The following is a 15,046-nucleotide window of genomic DNA, read 5'->3' as shown; positions in this document are numbered from 1 at the left end:
CTTAAGTCCTAGTTTGAAGTTAGTTTCTGTTTTGCTTGAACCATTCCTTGCATTTGAGGAGGTTCAAATTGTGTTTGTTGTTGTTGGCTGGTTTTAAACCCCTTCTCCATTGCTGAGGGTGATACAAGCAGTGTGTGTGTGTGTGTGTGTGTGTGTAATCATTACCTTTGCCTTTAGGTGGCGGAAGTAGATGTGGATTCAGATGCTCCAGGAACTTCCTCTGGAAAAAGACGAGTGAGTAACCATTTCTGCTTGGTCTAGCTTGTGAGAGGAGATAGGCCGGCTACTGAAACACTCCTTTACATCTGGAATGTTTTAAATTTGTCATAGCCTCTAGTCTGTAGGACTGCCTGAATTCAGTTGCATGTGTATGTAAGTGTTGGCAGACCAACGAAGTTATTGTGCAGGAAAATTTACTTAAAAGTTAAAGAATCTTTTTTTTTTTTTTAAATTTGATTTGAAAGATTCAATTTTCAACCAAATTGGATGAAAGCTGACAAAATCAGCAAGCCTGGATGTGAAATATTGCATACCTCTCATGAGTTTCAGTGTTTATATATTACCAGAAAAGTGTTTATATATTACCATATGTCTGCAATTTGCATACCGCATATTGTTGTGCCATCAGCTATGCTCTAATCTTACTGCAATTCTCTTTTTAATTGTGGAGACCTGCTTTGAATCATAACACTCATAAATTAATAGGAACTTAAAGGTAAAAGTCTGGATATTCTGAAAAATGATGAAATACATCTGTTTCCCTGCAGGTAAGACGACGAATAAAAAGGCAGCCCGCGAAAGCAAGTCCTGATGCTTGGAGAGAGCAATGCAAGCAGTTGTTAAACCTGATTTATGAAAGAGAGGACTCGGAGCCTTTTAGACAGCCAGTTGATCTCTTCTCCTATCCTGTAAGCACAACTTCCATATTCAAAATTAAAAAAGCCTATTGTTCATCCTTTGGCAAAACATCCATGCTGGCCATGTTTCTAACCTCTCCCTTTCTGAGCTGGAACGCGCCGTGTTCGGTGCACTGATGTTTTCAGGGAATTATCTGCAGTAGCTGTCAAGAAGAAATAATTACTTGAGAGCCACTGTTGCGGATGCACACTTAGGTGTTTTTATTCCTGTAGGATTTGACAGCCTTTACTACTTTCTTGTATATTCTTACAGGATTATCGAGATATTGTAGACACTCCTATGGACTTCAGCACTGTGAAAGAAACCTTGGAAGCAGGAAACTACACTAGTCCCTTGGAATTCTACAAAGATATTCGTTTAATATTCTGCAACTCTAAAGCTTACACTCCTAATAAAAAATCTCGAGTAAGTAATAAATTTTAATTCCTTCTTTACAAAGACCCTGGCCCTACATCAATACAGGCCGTGAAACAAGGTGTGTATCTGGAGAGCAAAGTACTGCATTGAGAAATAAAACCAAGCAGTGTACGTCAGTTCTGGGACCTGTGGCTATAAACTTGCTTGGTTGTGCTCATGCAGATCACTTCTGAATTTCATTTTCATCTGAACTTTCTGATCTTAAAGCTTGTGAGAAATGGTATGGTAACTGTTGCAACGATTTCTTTGAATGTTTGTAGCAGAAAGCTGATCACCAGTTGCTTTTATTTTTTTTAATATTTTATTCCTGGAAACAAGGCTATCAGCTTGATAACTGCATATATATATGGTAGGATCTTTTTTTTAATCTGCCGTTAATGCAAGTATTATACAGTATTTCTCCTGAGAGCATTATGATACTTAAGTATTTTTCTAGTTTCCTTAGTGTACTTGGCAAGACTTTCACACAGTGTTGCCTCTTTCTCAGGTGCCAATCTTGGTTTTTTTCTGCATGCAGGAATAGGAGTCTACATAGGCAGGGAAATTGTATTGGATTCGGGCCCTAAACAGGGTATGGCGAGAGGGAAAGGGCAGATCGAAATGTTAGAATATAGATATTTTTATATGACCTAGGTAAAATGACTAAGTGTATGACTGATCCTGTAAATGTGGCCATGTCTGATATGTGTTCCGGTGCAGTATATTGCCTGTCAGCTTTTCCTGAGCTGCTAAATCATCAAATGATTTCAAAATTTTCAATTGTTTTGATAATATATTGTTTATGCTCAAAAATTCAGAAGTTGGGAGGATGCAGTTTTTACCACTGGTAATGCAAAATAGAATTTGAGTGGTTGATGCCTTCATCATATAAAGTAGAAAGAATTTTGACTGTGTTTCCCAACATTAAATTGTAATGACCTTATTATTATTAGGAGAAGCTGCATGTTAAATAAGATGCTTAAGTTGTGACAAAATCACCTCTCTGAAACACGTCATTTAGCATAGATAAGAGTGTTGGTCACAAAGTGGCTCGTTATTTTTTGGGTAGAAACAGGAGCGCTTATAAACTATTAAGGAATGCATGCCATTTGGGACTAGACTGAGATACTATTACTTAAAGCACAATAATACATAGAATTTAATATTTCCGTAAAATGTAGATGTGGCACCTAATGTGGCGAGGCACAAGATTGTATTACGCTAGGTGCTGTCAAGCAGGAGAAGGAGCAGAGTGTGCTGCAAGAGCTTTTGGCGCGCGTGCCAACGGCGCGGGATGAGAGGAAGCAGGAGGTTGTGTGATGTTACTTGTCACTTGAGTAGCAATAGTCTTAGCTCAGCAGTGGAATAACAACAGTGAGGACGATGAGAGTAAGCTTGAAGTAGAATGATGCTGTGGGAGAGGGGAACTCCAGCCGTGTGTTAACAAGCATGAGAGAAAGTGCAAAGTTGCCATCGCTGAAGGTAGATTGAACTCTTGGTGTTGAGTAAGAGCTGGAAGGTGGGCTGTGGGTAAGCTCTGAAGATAAAGACCAGTAACCCTTGCTTGCTTTAATAGGAAGGAAGTCGGTATCAGTAGAGGATTGCAAGAAGGCAGGTGATTTGAGGGTGTTTTATGTGTGCCTGACGTCAGAGTAAACTTGGTAGAGTTATTTACTGCTGCAGGCTCCCTGGGAGCTTCCCTGTGTATTAATAACTGAACAGCTTTTGAGTCAACTCCCAAATTACTTTAATAGAGTGGCCCATCGATATCCATTTCCTTAAATACTGTGAAGTGCCTCCGTGAGATGATCTTTGCTGGAGGGCTGGGGCACACAGCTAGGCCTTCTGCCACTGCAGGTTCATCTGCTGCCAAATGTCTGCCAACGTCCTGAGGTTTTCTAGCCCGTTTTACCATCTTTGCAACAGCATCTTGAGCGGAGGCAAGAAGGGCAGGGTCCTACATACCAGAGCTAAAGAAAGAGACATTGCTAAAATATAAGGGCCTGGGCAAAAATTAAGTTATATGAATGTAAAGAAAACACTATATCAAGGAGATTTTGTATTCAGGCAGACTGCAAGAAATGGAAAGAGGTCTAAGATGATGATAACATCTTGATGGTGTTAAGACAATTTTCAGAAGACTGGATGCAGCAGAAGGGTATGGGTATGAGGAAGGAATAACGACCTTTCGTTTATTTATGCTGAGTTTGAACTATTAGTTTGTTATAACTCAAACACATCCAAGGTAAAATCTTGAGCAGAAGTAAACGCAGTCAGAAATATGGTGAAATACCCATGAGTGAATTTGTGGGTGAGGCTGCAGAGAGGCAAGGCCTAGAAAGAGGACAAGAAAATGGTTTAAGGATTTGACATCTGGCTTACAGAAATTAGGGATGAGGACATTTAGCTGGCTCTGTGAGCAGCTCTGGAGGGGTGGTGTAAGGACTCATCACTCATGAATTAAAGCAAAAAACAAGGGTGAGGGGGCAGCAAAGTTCAATTGTTTTTTCCCTTGGTACTTCAAGTTATCTTATGGTGTGCCTCCATGCTTTATAGACATTAAAAAAGGAGGCTGTATTTCAATAATCTAGATAGCAATTTTCCTTTAACTCCATAAACCTTTTGTACGGTAAGTAATTAAATCCTTTTATGAAAACACTTTCTGTTGTGAGAATACACAGGCACCATGGGGAGAAATTATCTGTAAAGAACCTCATAGCTGAACGTCACCACGAATTTTTCTTTTGTGCTACAAAGTCTTAGCATCTTTCTGATTTTCATTTTTTTTTTTTTTTTTTTTTTTTTTTGCTGACCTTCTGGTTATTCAACTTCTAATAAGTACGACCATGCTTTCTCACTCCAGATTTACAGCATGACGCTTCGACTATCTGCCTTATTTGAAAATCATATGAAGAATATCATCTCTGAGTACAAGTCAGCAATGCAGTGTCAGAAGAGGAAAAGGCCACGGTACCGAAAACGACTAAGAAGCAGCAGCAGTTCACCATCAACTAGCAGAGCATCCAGGTAATGTAATGATAGCGAGACTTGCTATCGGTGTCATTTGAGACGACAGAGGTAGACGTGCCTTTGTGACTACGCAGTCAGGAACGGTATTGCTCGTTTCCTGATGCAGTTGCTCTTACAGGTGATAAAATCCTGAGCTCAAATTCCATGCTCAATCTGTAGCTTGTGCATAATTGTGGTAAGTGAAAGACTATAGGTGTAAAAGTATTCCCTCTGGAGAAAATGGAATAACAAGTTTCTTTTTGCCTTCGTTTAGTAATTATTGAAAAAAGTGTTGTATAACACTTTTCTAACTTCCGTATGATACATTATCTAATTAAACTGAGTATTCATTTTAAAAGGTGAGATAAAATTTTATTCTTGCAAACTCGTATTCCTTTATCAAACAGAATGATATTGTCACTATTTGTAGTATTACTACACCTGTGCAAGCACTGGGAAGAGATCATTTGTGTTATGCATTTGCTGCAAAAAACAAGACGCTTTGCACAGGAAATTAGTTTTGTGTTTGAGTCTTTTGGTACTAACAATTTTATATCTTTGGGATATTTTGTGTCTTCAGCCCAAAAGGGAAACAGAAGCAAATGAAGATTCAACCTAAACCCAACCAGAATACCTCACTGCCTTTGACTAGGACTAGTTCTTCAGTTTCATCTCACGGTGAGGAGAGATTTTCTAAAACGCGTACTTTCTCTTGCAGCAACGTGTATGTGCAGGATGATGAAAAAGCTGAAGGATATTTACGTTTAAATCTTTTATTCATTTGTGAGACACATGCAAAAGCCGCCTGCTGAAAGAGCAAGTAGCACGGTCACGTAAATGTGTTGTCTGTAGATTGTGTTAGATTGTGTTAGCTGAACTCGGCCCTCCAGCTGTTGGTGAGTTATTGGGCAGAGAATAGGAAACCTGGGTCTGTCCTTGGTAAACTAGTGACAAGAGCCTGGACTTCCTGTATAAGGGCTTTTCTCATACAGCAATTACACATACATTAAGCTTATTTTGGATTACACGCCGGAGGAGTATGTCTGTTAAATCAGGTGATACGAAACTTTCCCAAAATGCCTTGCATTATGACCCTGTACATAGAGGATAAAAATTACTCTGTCACGTTAGTGGTGTGCTGTCTAAAGTTTCAGATACAGCGGAAGAACCTCTGGGTTCAGCCACTGGTGAAGAGATGGAAGGCCAGCCATCTTCCTCAGGCGCAAATGCACAGAACCGAAGTGGAAATACCATTGATCCAGGGAAAAGTAGACCAGTCAGGAGTAAATCTACACCAGTGAAACAAGGTGAGAAATAATAAGTATTCTGTTCTTTGAATGACTGATTTCACTAGAAATGAAAGGTGCTGCCTCTGTCTGATGCTTATGATATTCTTGCCTGAGTCTAGCATGATACTCTATCCCCAAACCATACTAAAGAATTGAATTTACCTTACGTATTACCATTCTGTGGTCTCCTGTCTGAGGTGTGGCATCTGCATGATGCCACATGTGCTTGAGTGATGTCCTTTAAAATTTCTCCAGATGGAAAAGCTTGATTGCTCTTAAATTTCTTGAGAATTACAGTACCTTCGGGAGTTACAAAAACGCAAACCAAACCAAAAGAATATCCACCCCGAAACCTTATCCTTTTATTAATCAAGTTGAAACCGAAGATGAAAAACAGTTTTAAAGAAAACTAAATATTTTTATCATAGTCAAGAGTAAGTGGTTATGATTAGAACGGAAAAACTGTTTGAAAATTGTGGTATTTTGTCTCTGGGACATGTTAAGCAGACTTTCCACTGAGGCAGGCATTGAATGAGCATTGGCTTCTTCAAGCCTTTGTCAGGTCCATGCTACTGTGCAGTAGCAGTGTTGTATGTTGGAGGTGAGCTTTTTGTATCCCATCTTAAAGAAGATATTTAACCTTCACTGTCAAATTTGTAACTCTGAAAACATGTAGTATTTTGGTCCCAAGTCAGCGAGATACATTATGTATTTTTAAATTAAGGCATTCAGCAACCCTAGTTGAGCTTTCTTGGGTTATTTACTGTCTTGAAATTGTGCTTGCCACAGGCGTTCCGTGGACTAAGCCTTTGGAGAGCATGCATTTGATGGGGAATAAATACTGCTTGTGGAGTGTTATTTTAACGTACATAGATTTGAAATGGATTGTCGAGTTTTTTCTGCCTTGGCACCCTACGTAGGATTCAGCTGACTAAATGTTAGATGTCTGTGTCTAACCTACTCCCTCTGAGCTCCTTTTATTGACTGGATCTTCACTGCTCTTGTCAAGAGAGTTTGTGGTCCTTGCTTCCAGATAAGGTGAACTGATATACTTTGATGAATTTTCCCCTTAGAGCACCTGTTTGTCTCCATAGAATGTAAAGGTTGTCTGTGGTGAGTAGCTCGGAGCTGGATCATCCCCAGAGCATTCCTCAAAGGCAGATGAGGCAAATCCCACTTTTTGTATCCTGTTTGGCACAGGCGTGATGATGATAACCGATAGGGTTATTTTGTGTTTGCTTAGATCACTCTCCTGATGGACCACTTACAAATGGCGATGGCAGAGAACCTCGGACAGGAGTCAAGAGGAAGTTAGTAAGTGCATCAGAAGAGGATGAGCATCTGGAGGAGGCGGAGGAAGAGGAAAAGAAGAAGAGAGAATCAAAGGAAAAATCTGGTTTGTCTTCATCAGAAAGTGGGGAATCGGGATCCAGTTCAAGTTCTGAAAGCAGAAGTGGCTCCGATTCAGACTCTGAATCAACATCTAGAACAGATCAGGATTACATTGACGGAGACCATGACTACAGCAAAGTCGTGCAATCCAAAAAACCCAAAAGAAAAATCAAAAGAAAAATCACCGGTGGGAAACGGAATTGGCAGGGCAGAGGGACAGGGAGAAGAGGTAGATGGGGGAGGTGGGGGAGATGGAGTAGGGGGGGAAGAGGTGGTAGAGGCGGAAGAGGCTGTGGCAGAGGAAGAGGTGGCGGCAGGGGAGGAAGAAGAGGCCGAGGAGGCAGAGGAGCCTCGCGAGGAGCCACCAGAGCGAAACGTGCCCGTATTACAGATGATGAATTTGAAAACCTGTTTGGAGGACAATTTGGTGAAAACGTGTTTGGAGGGCGATTCAGTAGACCGCCTCGAATCAAAACAAGGAATGAAGGCAGGAGAACTGTCTTGTACAATGACGATTCTGATAATGACAATTTTGTGCACACCGAGGATCCTTTGAACCTTGGTACTTCCAGGTCAGGCAGGGTGCGAAAAATGACAGAAAAAGCCAGGGTCAGCCATCTCATGGGATGGAATTATTGACAGATGAAAAACTTTGGAACAATTTTAAAAGAACTTCAATGGCCTTCTACTGCAGGGATTTTACCAGAAAATCTACCAAGCAAGTTGTGCGGGGACTCCACTCACGTTTCACAGTGGTGCTTTTCCATTATGTCAGTTTGCGTTTGTTTTAAAACTTCAGATCGCCACACTTCATTGGTCAAAACAAGCCTTATTCATTAGGCCTTAAATTACAGAAATTCTTCCCCACACACTGCAAGCTCATCACATTAAAGAGGCTTCCAGCTTCTCAGTAAGAACATGACATTTTGAGTCACGGTTATGACTTCTTTCCCTTGTTTTGTTTTTGTATTATAGAAATAGCACCTTCTTACAGAGTTTTTATGTGGTTTCTGCCATAAATCCTTATACACAGTAATAATTATAACTTTTGCACAATACACCAATCCTAAAGGCAGCTATAAAATGTTTACAGTTTCTATATCGTAAGAAGGATCTGGATTATTTTAATCTTCCCAGGCCAAACGTTCATGAATTGTGCTGAACTGAAGTATGTCTATACTACAGTTACGGGGGTCCTGATGTGCTTTCTATCGGTTCTTTATTCATGTAAAAAGTGACAAAGGGTTGGTGCCTTGTAAATATGTAGCAAACCTTTGATGTGGTGTGTCCTATGTGTGCATTAACTTTATTAAAAAGAGAATACTTGAGAAGTATGAATATCTAGACAAAAGGTGCCAAATGCAAAAGTTACTTGCATCTATTTTCTTTTTGTCCTCTCATATTTTTATAGTATTAATAGAGATTGTGCAGCTAAGGGGTAACTTCAGCATTTGAAAGGTTCCTCCTCTTCAAAGCATAACGTGATTTTTGATAGTAGCTTGGCTACCTCTATTTACAACTACTGGAAACTTAAAAGAAAATAGATGCTATTATTCAGTACGTGGTGAAGAAGAGGCAAGAAGGAGCGTTAGAGGGATGGAATTGCTCACGAAGTTGCAGAGTAACTGTATCTTCATTATATTGCCACAATGAAATCAAATCTAAGTAATTATCAGAGTTTTCATCGGCATAATGTTTTCAGCAGATGATAATTTGGTTGTGCGGATAGGGCGACTGTCTCCCACGTGTTTCTGCTGCCGCTTGCTCGGCGCAAATCTGTTTAATTGGTTTAATTTGCCCCTTGAAGTTGATGAGGGGGCTGAGCGGAGCTCTGGTACCTCTGGTGGCTGGCACTACGGATAAGCTCCTTTTCGCATCCTCCAGACGGACTCTTGTATCTCAAGCTTCCAGAAGAGAATTTGTGTTGCACTGTACTCTTGTTATCCTGAAAAATGCTAACTTGAAAACAGAAATCATTTTGGTAGTAGTAGTGGTACAGTATGTGACGACATTTGTAGTCTTGCTCCTCGGTGAACAGAAAGAGGTGTTTGGCGTGGGCTGAGCTGGAGATGTGCGGCCTCTTACTCTGTAGGGTCTGGCTGGAATATATATGGGACTTCAGTTTTCTCCCGTTGTCTAAATGAATTTGACAGTTCTAGCTTGGTTAGATTACACAGCGAGAACAAACGAAAAAAAGAGACTAGAAAGTTTTGGTGGAGTTTTTCAATTTTATTTTATTTTTTTTTTTTCAACTTTCATCCAAAATCCTTAAGTTCTTCTGTGCACAGCTTGGTCAATAATTCTGGAAAACCTCAGGCAGCAAAGAGTGACCCATGTATATTCTCAGATGCAGAAGGAAGTTTAATTTTTGACTTTCTATATTAAGCACTGGCTATTTTATCTCGCTTTCCAAAAATTCTAGTTAGATGCAAAATGACTTGAAAAAAATGCAGAGGTTTAGTTTTTTGATGAAGGAGAGTATATCCTAAATTGCTCAGAGCATTAATACGAGTTTATGGTACAGTACAAAAATCACACTTTTAATTTTTTAAGGAATGTTTTGAATCGGCTGTAACTCATTTCTGGACTTGGTTCGGTTGTGTTTTGATGGGGGGGGAAAAAAGTGCAGAGGCTCTCCTAGTTCTGTGTTGGGCTTTAAAATATAAACACCTGTCCTATCATCTCTCTCATATATATGTATATATATACACACCTCTATATTTATAAGAAATGTATTATTTCTTTGACTGATTGGTCCTTCTACATACAGTAACCAGGAATAGCATGTATGCATCCGTTCATAGTCGGAATCATCCCCCTTTTAGATCAGTCCTGTTGAGCTAATGTAAACACTATGGTTTCTGTTCTAAAGCCTGAAAATCTTGAAATGCAAAAGAAATGCTTTTCATATATTTCTGACTGGCCGAAGATCCACTTACTTATTTATTTTGTGTAGGGGTTGGGGAGAGATAAAACACGTGGATTCCAGAGAAATCATTTTATACCTTTGTGTATTTTAGCAGCAATTAGAATAATATTAAATATGTTCTTACATGTATCTTTTCTATGTAATGAAGTACTGTGAAGATAACAGTGAAGCATCACTTTGCTGTGGCGTAAGTATTAATCAAATGTGTTACATGATTAAGAGCTAGACAGCAGGGTGTGCTAGAACAACAGAACTCTTGCTTATTGTGTAAAAAAAAAAAAGCTTTTTTTCGTGCATGAGAACCTTTTTATAAGCATGAAAGAAATAACTTGGGTTTAGACATGTTATTTTTACTTGGTTTTGTATCTGGATTCTTTCTCTGAGTTAGGCAATTGATTTCTCATCGCCTCATTCTGTGGAATAATTATAATTTCATAGTAACTTGGACACTTTCTCTCAGAACCCAGATCCTATTAGGAGCCACTTATGGTTGCGGAAAACTTAGTATCAACCCAACAGGTGCAGCAGAAGCAGTACAATGATTTAAACCTTGTACCGTCTTGCTCCCTGACGCAAACCCGGGGTGCTCAGCCAGCATCTCATGAAGTTGCTGAGCTCCCGGCGGGCTGCTGCAGAGTCGGGAGCGTGGGCTCTCTCTCTCCTTGCACTTTTAACAAAAATCTCCAAAACTCTGCCTAAGAAAAGGGTTTGAAGTTCTGATTACGTATCAGATTCCCGAAGGCTGACAAGGCGTGCAGGCAGGCCAGGGGGTCCTCTGCTGCTGTGGGGTTAATTTCGGGCATTGGGGCTTTGTGGTTTTCTCTAGATGTGCCGTCTGGCACAATCCCTCTTCCGAGTTGCAGGGGGCCTTGCGGGCATTCGGAGACCCCTTGGAAAACAGGGCTCATGAGGGGCTTTACTCACACAGAGCGTGAGCCCCCGCGCTCCATCCTCTGTGACATGGGGCTGAAAGTCTTGTGTGTTCCCAGATTTCTCCTGGCTGCACATCTGCCATCTCCGTGGTGCTCCCATTGCTTCCCGGAGCAGGGCACGAATGAGGAAGGTTATTTTCCAGTAGTGATGTGCTCTTGTCTCAGTTCAGCCCAAACTTTGCCTGCTCTTTATTTTCTCTTATTCTCTTCCGTTCTTCTCTTTGCCATGCTCCACCTCTCTTTAGCTTCCCTTTATTGCCCCTGTAGGTTATTTAGGATACCCTTTTGGAAACTTATGATTTCTTGATGAATTTTATTTTGGCTAGACTGTAAGATTTAATTCTTTCTATGCCTCTTTTTTTCCCCCAGGACTTTCCATATTTTTTTTATATCCACCTCGCTTTGCTAACAACGTTCCCAAATTGCTGGAGGTGGATTTAATGAAGATGGAAAGTTTGAGGGTTGGCTTCTTGGCTGCTCTGTGCCTCTGTGGCCACCTGTACCCTGAGCAGAATCGCTGCCGGGGCAGCACGTTGCTCTGATGTTGGCCATCGCAGGGGGGCACGGCAGCGGGACGGCTCCCATTGTGCCGCCTCACCCACAGCGACGTCAAACACCGCTTAGTTCCACCTGCCAGCCCTTAATTACTCCTTTTTTCCCCCCTTGTGAACCGCAGTTAGCGTAACCCTTGTAGAAGTTGTGTGCTTCCCGCCTCACGAGAGGTTTCCGTTTGAAATAACCCGTGAAACTCTTATGTCGGTGCTTGAACTGAGATGGGTCTGGGCAGTTTTATCACTCCTCTCTGTCTATCACTCCTTTCTCCATCAAATAAGCAGAGGCCGCCCCCTTATCCCCGTCGCCCCCTTATCCCCGTCGCCCCCTTATCCCCGTCACCCCCCACCCTGCAGATAAACATAATCATGAAGAAATAATTTGTGGAGGATTTTTGGCTGCTTAAAATTTTGCGTCCTGTTGCATATTTTAATTTGCCCGGAATGTTTTCTTAAATGTACACCTCGGCTGCTTCTCCTGCACAAAAGACCGCGCAGCACATAGAACGCTGAAAAGAACTGACACCGGGTGCGTGGTGAGGAGAGTTTTCAAGTAATTTAAAAAATGTGGCAAGACCAATTGGAATGTATTGCTTTTGACAACGTTTGGAGGCTCTCTTGACCGCAAAAAAGCAAGATGAACCTTGGCAAGCATTTGAAAAGGCAGCTCCTGGGTGTCTCTGGAAGGTTTCTGCAACCATTCAGAATCACACAGTATGAGCGTGAGAAAATAAGTTCAAATCACTAATTTTTAATAAGAGCTTGGTTAATCTTTCGTCTTTAATCTGAGTGGTGAATGACAGGGAAAACTGAATAGCTGTAGGTTCAAGGATGTCTTGTCAGCCCTGACTTGGAGTCTCCTGCTATCGTTGGTCTGTGTCATGAATTCAATGTTTTAAAAACGTATGTGTGTGTTTACATCTCTTGTTTTTCTTTTTTTTTTTTTTAACCATCCTGCAAAGTTTTATAAAACGCTAATTATTTACATGATAGACTGAAGGAGCAGTTAACAATCCAAGGATAAATCTATATTTAGTATTTGTAGGGAGCTGTCATTGTGTTCTTACAAGTATGTATTATAGAAAATTACTGCGCATGTGCGATAGATAATTTTCAAATATTAGTATATCAAGAGGTTTACACATTGAAAACAAACAAACAAACCAACTCCTTTATGTACAGTAAGTAACAGCCTGCAAAATTTAGTCTAAAACATGTCTTTTTTAGTATTAGAAATGCAAAGACCTGTTGGAAGCTTGTACATTTTTAATATGTCATGTTCAGCCCACAGCAAACTTACACAACTGTGCTACGTATCCCTGAAAAAAATTAGATTTCCAGTGGAATTGCTGTCACAGCCTTAACTCTAGTATTATAAAAATGGTGCTTAAATACATTTATGTGCATGGATGTGGGTACCTGATAAGAGTTTGTGAGAATTTGAAGTAAAACCGAGCAGCTTAGTGCTGTGCTTGCGCGCTCGTACTCCTGCTAGATAACTGCAGCCACCTTTGGGAACTGACAAATGTGCAAATATTTGGAAAATGTTTAAACAGGTGGACAATTTAGAGCAGTTTCTCAGTTTTTGAGTTGGTGTTTTTCTTTTAATTGGCAAGAACTGCATTATCTTCCCCATTTCTGGGGCTGCGAGGAGCAGCCAGGGTGGTGAGAGGGGGCCGGGGGAGCCGCGGTCCTGCCTGGCTATTCGCGGCAGGGGTTGGTGTCCCCCCTCGCGGCTGCACCACTCCTTGGAAGATAAAATCAAAATCCTCCGTTTCTCTTCGTAAAAATGCTGCCTCGGAGAGTGGTGGCTGCTGGGATATACTCAGAAATCGAAGCCTGATGATTATTTTTTTCTGTAGAAATACTAATATAGGCTATTCATTCCTCCGTGAGTCGTTAGAGCAGACTTCATTTAGAAATACCAGTTGATGTTTGAGCAATGAAATTCACGTGATTTAGGCTCTCCAGTTCATGTTCTGGGAGATTTAAAATACTCCAAAAATGCACAAAACTATTAGAATTGTGTCTACTTTCTATATTGATTTTTTTTTTTTTTCCAGGTGATATTTATGCCCATATCTTCACATCCGCTATCTCAGGTCCCTTTAAATGAATACTTCAGGGATTTTGATGCCACTTGGTTGGCAGACCAAATGTAATATTTATATGCAATGAGCTGTTAGTTTTTGTATTGTACATAATGTAAATTTGTAAAGATTTTTTTCTAGAGTTTTTTTGAAGTCACTTATGTAATCTAGGATGTTTCATTTTCCAGCTGTGGGATTGTCTTAATAAAAAAAAAAAAAAGATAAACTCTTACTTTGGTTTTGCATTACTTACTAAATAGTTTGGACATTAAAAAGACCAAAAGTATTTGAGTTTTCAACGTAAAAAGAAAATCACTTTTTGATTCAACTGGATAATTTTATACTTATAAAAAAAGGAAACTTTTATAAACTGGATATAGAAACTTTTATAAACCTTGCAGGTCTCGAGCAGGACAGGAGGGAGACCCTTACCTCGGCCAAAGGCAAGGGCGAGGGCTCGCTGGGGGTCTGTCACCCAAATCGTCATCCAACCTGGCTCCAAAGTACCATTTTCCTGGGCAAACGGAGAGGAACAGCTTATGCTTTCTTGGGAAACTATGTGAAAAGTGCTGCCTGGGGCGATAGTTGTGTGCAGAGCCTCCCCGAGAAGCACCGGAGCGGGCGCCGAGGAGAAGGTTTCCGGGTGAGGTCCCTCCTGCCGCCGCGGGACACGGGTTGGTTTAGGCGGTGAGGTTCAGCTCGAGGATGAGGTCGTACCTATTTTTAAGGGGTATTTAATGCAAGATGAAGAACAACTACTTTTTTCATCAGTGTTCTTGCCCTTTTGTTAAAGAGCAGCGATAATATTGTTTAAACAGGGCTTCTCCTACACAAGCAGCGCCCGCAGCCGGGGGATGGAGGGCACCGGCTTTGGCTGAAAGCCGCCTTGGCTTCGTGGCCAGCGCAGGCTGGGCACTGCCCGTGGCGCTGGGGACAGATGTGACCGTCGCCTGTGGGCAGTTAAATTGCAAAGTTGGATAAAGCCGACGCTGCGCTGTCCCACATACGAGCGGGGAGGGGTTGGGGACTGTCACGGAGCTGCGTTTCCCACTGCACAAAGGCTTTAAAGCCCTTGCACCCCATCAGGCACAGACGGATTAATACTCAAATACTCATGCCAGGTCTTCAGCTAAGGACAACCTCCCTGCGGTTAACCTGTCCCTTGCCATTCAGCTCTCGCCTAAGCCTGTCCTGCCACGTATTGCTCTCGCAATCCAGTATTTTGGCTTTTCCCCTCTTTAATCTCTTGATTTATTTGACATTTCATTTTGTTCCGCTCATTCAAATGGGCCAAATGGAAATTCCTCTCAGATGTGAAAGAATATCTTCTTTTTAATGCAACGCTCACATTCCAGGCCTCTGGAACAGAAGGGCGGCTTTTTTTTTTTTTTTTCTCTTGGCCTTGTTGGTTACAGAGAACAAAATTAAACTTGTATTGCACAGATGCTGAAGCCCCCCCGCTAAGTACATCCGTCAAATGGCATTAACGAGAAGAAATCACACTCTCTTCAGAGCTGCTTTACCTCCGTCAAACCACCCT

At 41.2% G+C, this 15,046-nt stretch overlaps 1 protein-coding gene across 2 annotated transcripts in view; it reads left to right on the top strand.

The window, feature by feature from the left end:
- BRWD3 (bromodomain and WD repeat domain containing 3) overlaps positions 1-8,338 on the top strand; it is a 57,147-nt gene extending 48,809 nt beyond the window's left edge. Inside the window, exons 34-40 of one of the 2 annotated variants that reach the window (XM_054213744.1) lie at positions 178-234; positions 768-908; positions 1,171-1,323; positions 4,178-4,341; positions 4,904-5,001; positions 5,478-5,630; positions 6,856-8,338. In XM_054213744.1, the coding sequence (XP_054069719.1) occupies positions 178-234; positions 768-908; positions 1,171-1,323; positions 4,178-4,341; positions 4,904-5,001; positions 5,478-5,630; positions 6,856-7,643 (1,554 nt within the window). In that variant the 3' untranslated portion in view covers positions 7,644-8,338. Of the gene's footprint in view, positions 1-177; positions 235-767; positions 909-1,170; positions 1,324-4,177; positions 4,342-4,903; positions 5,002-5,471; positions 5,631-6,855 lie in introns of both variants that reach the window. The other variant, XM_054213743.1, reaches the window with a different exon arrangement.
- Positions 8,339-15,046: the final 6,708 nt, after the last annotated feature.

The sequence above is a fragment of the Rissa tridactyla genome, chromosome 9 (genome assembly GCF_028500815.1).
Source record: "Rissa tridactyla isolate bRisTri1 chromosome 9, bRisTri1.patW.cur.20221130, whole genome shotgun sequence".
Lineage (NCBI taxonomy): Eukaryota > Metazoa > Chordata > Aves > Charadriiformes > Laridae > Rissa > Rissa tridactyla.
Note: the sequence above shows the minus strand (reverse complement) of the source record. Positions and strands in the feature narration are given on the sequence as shown.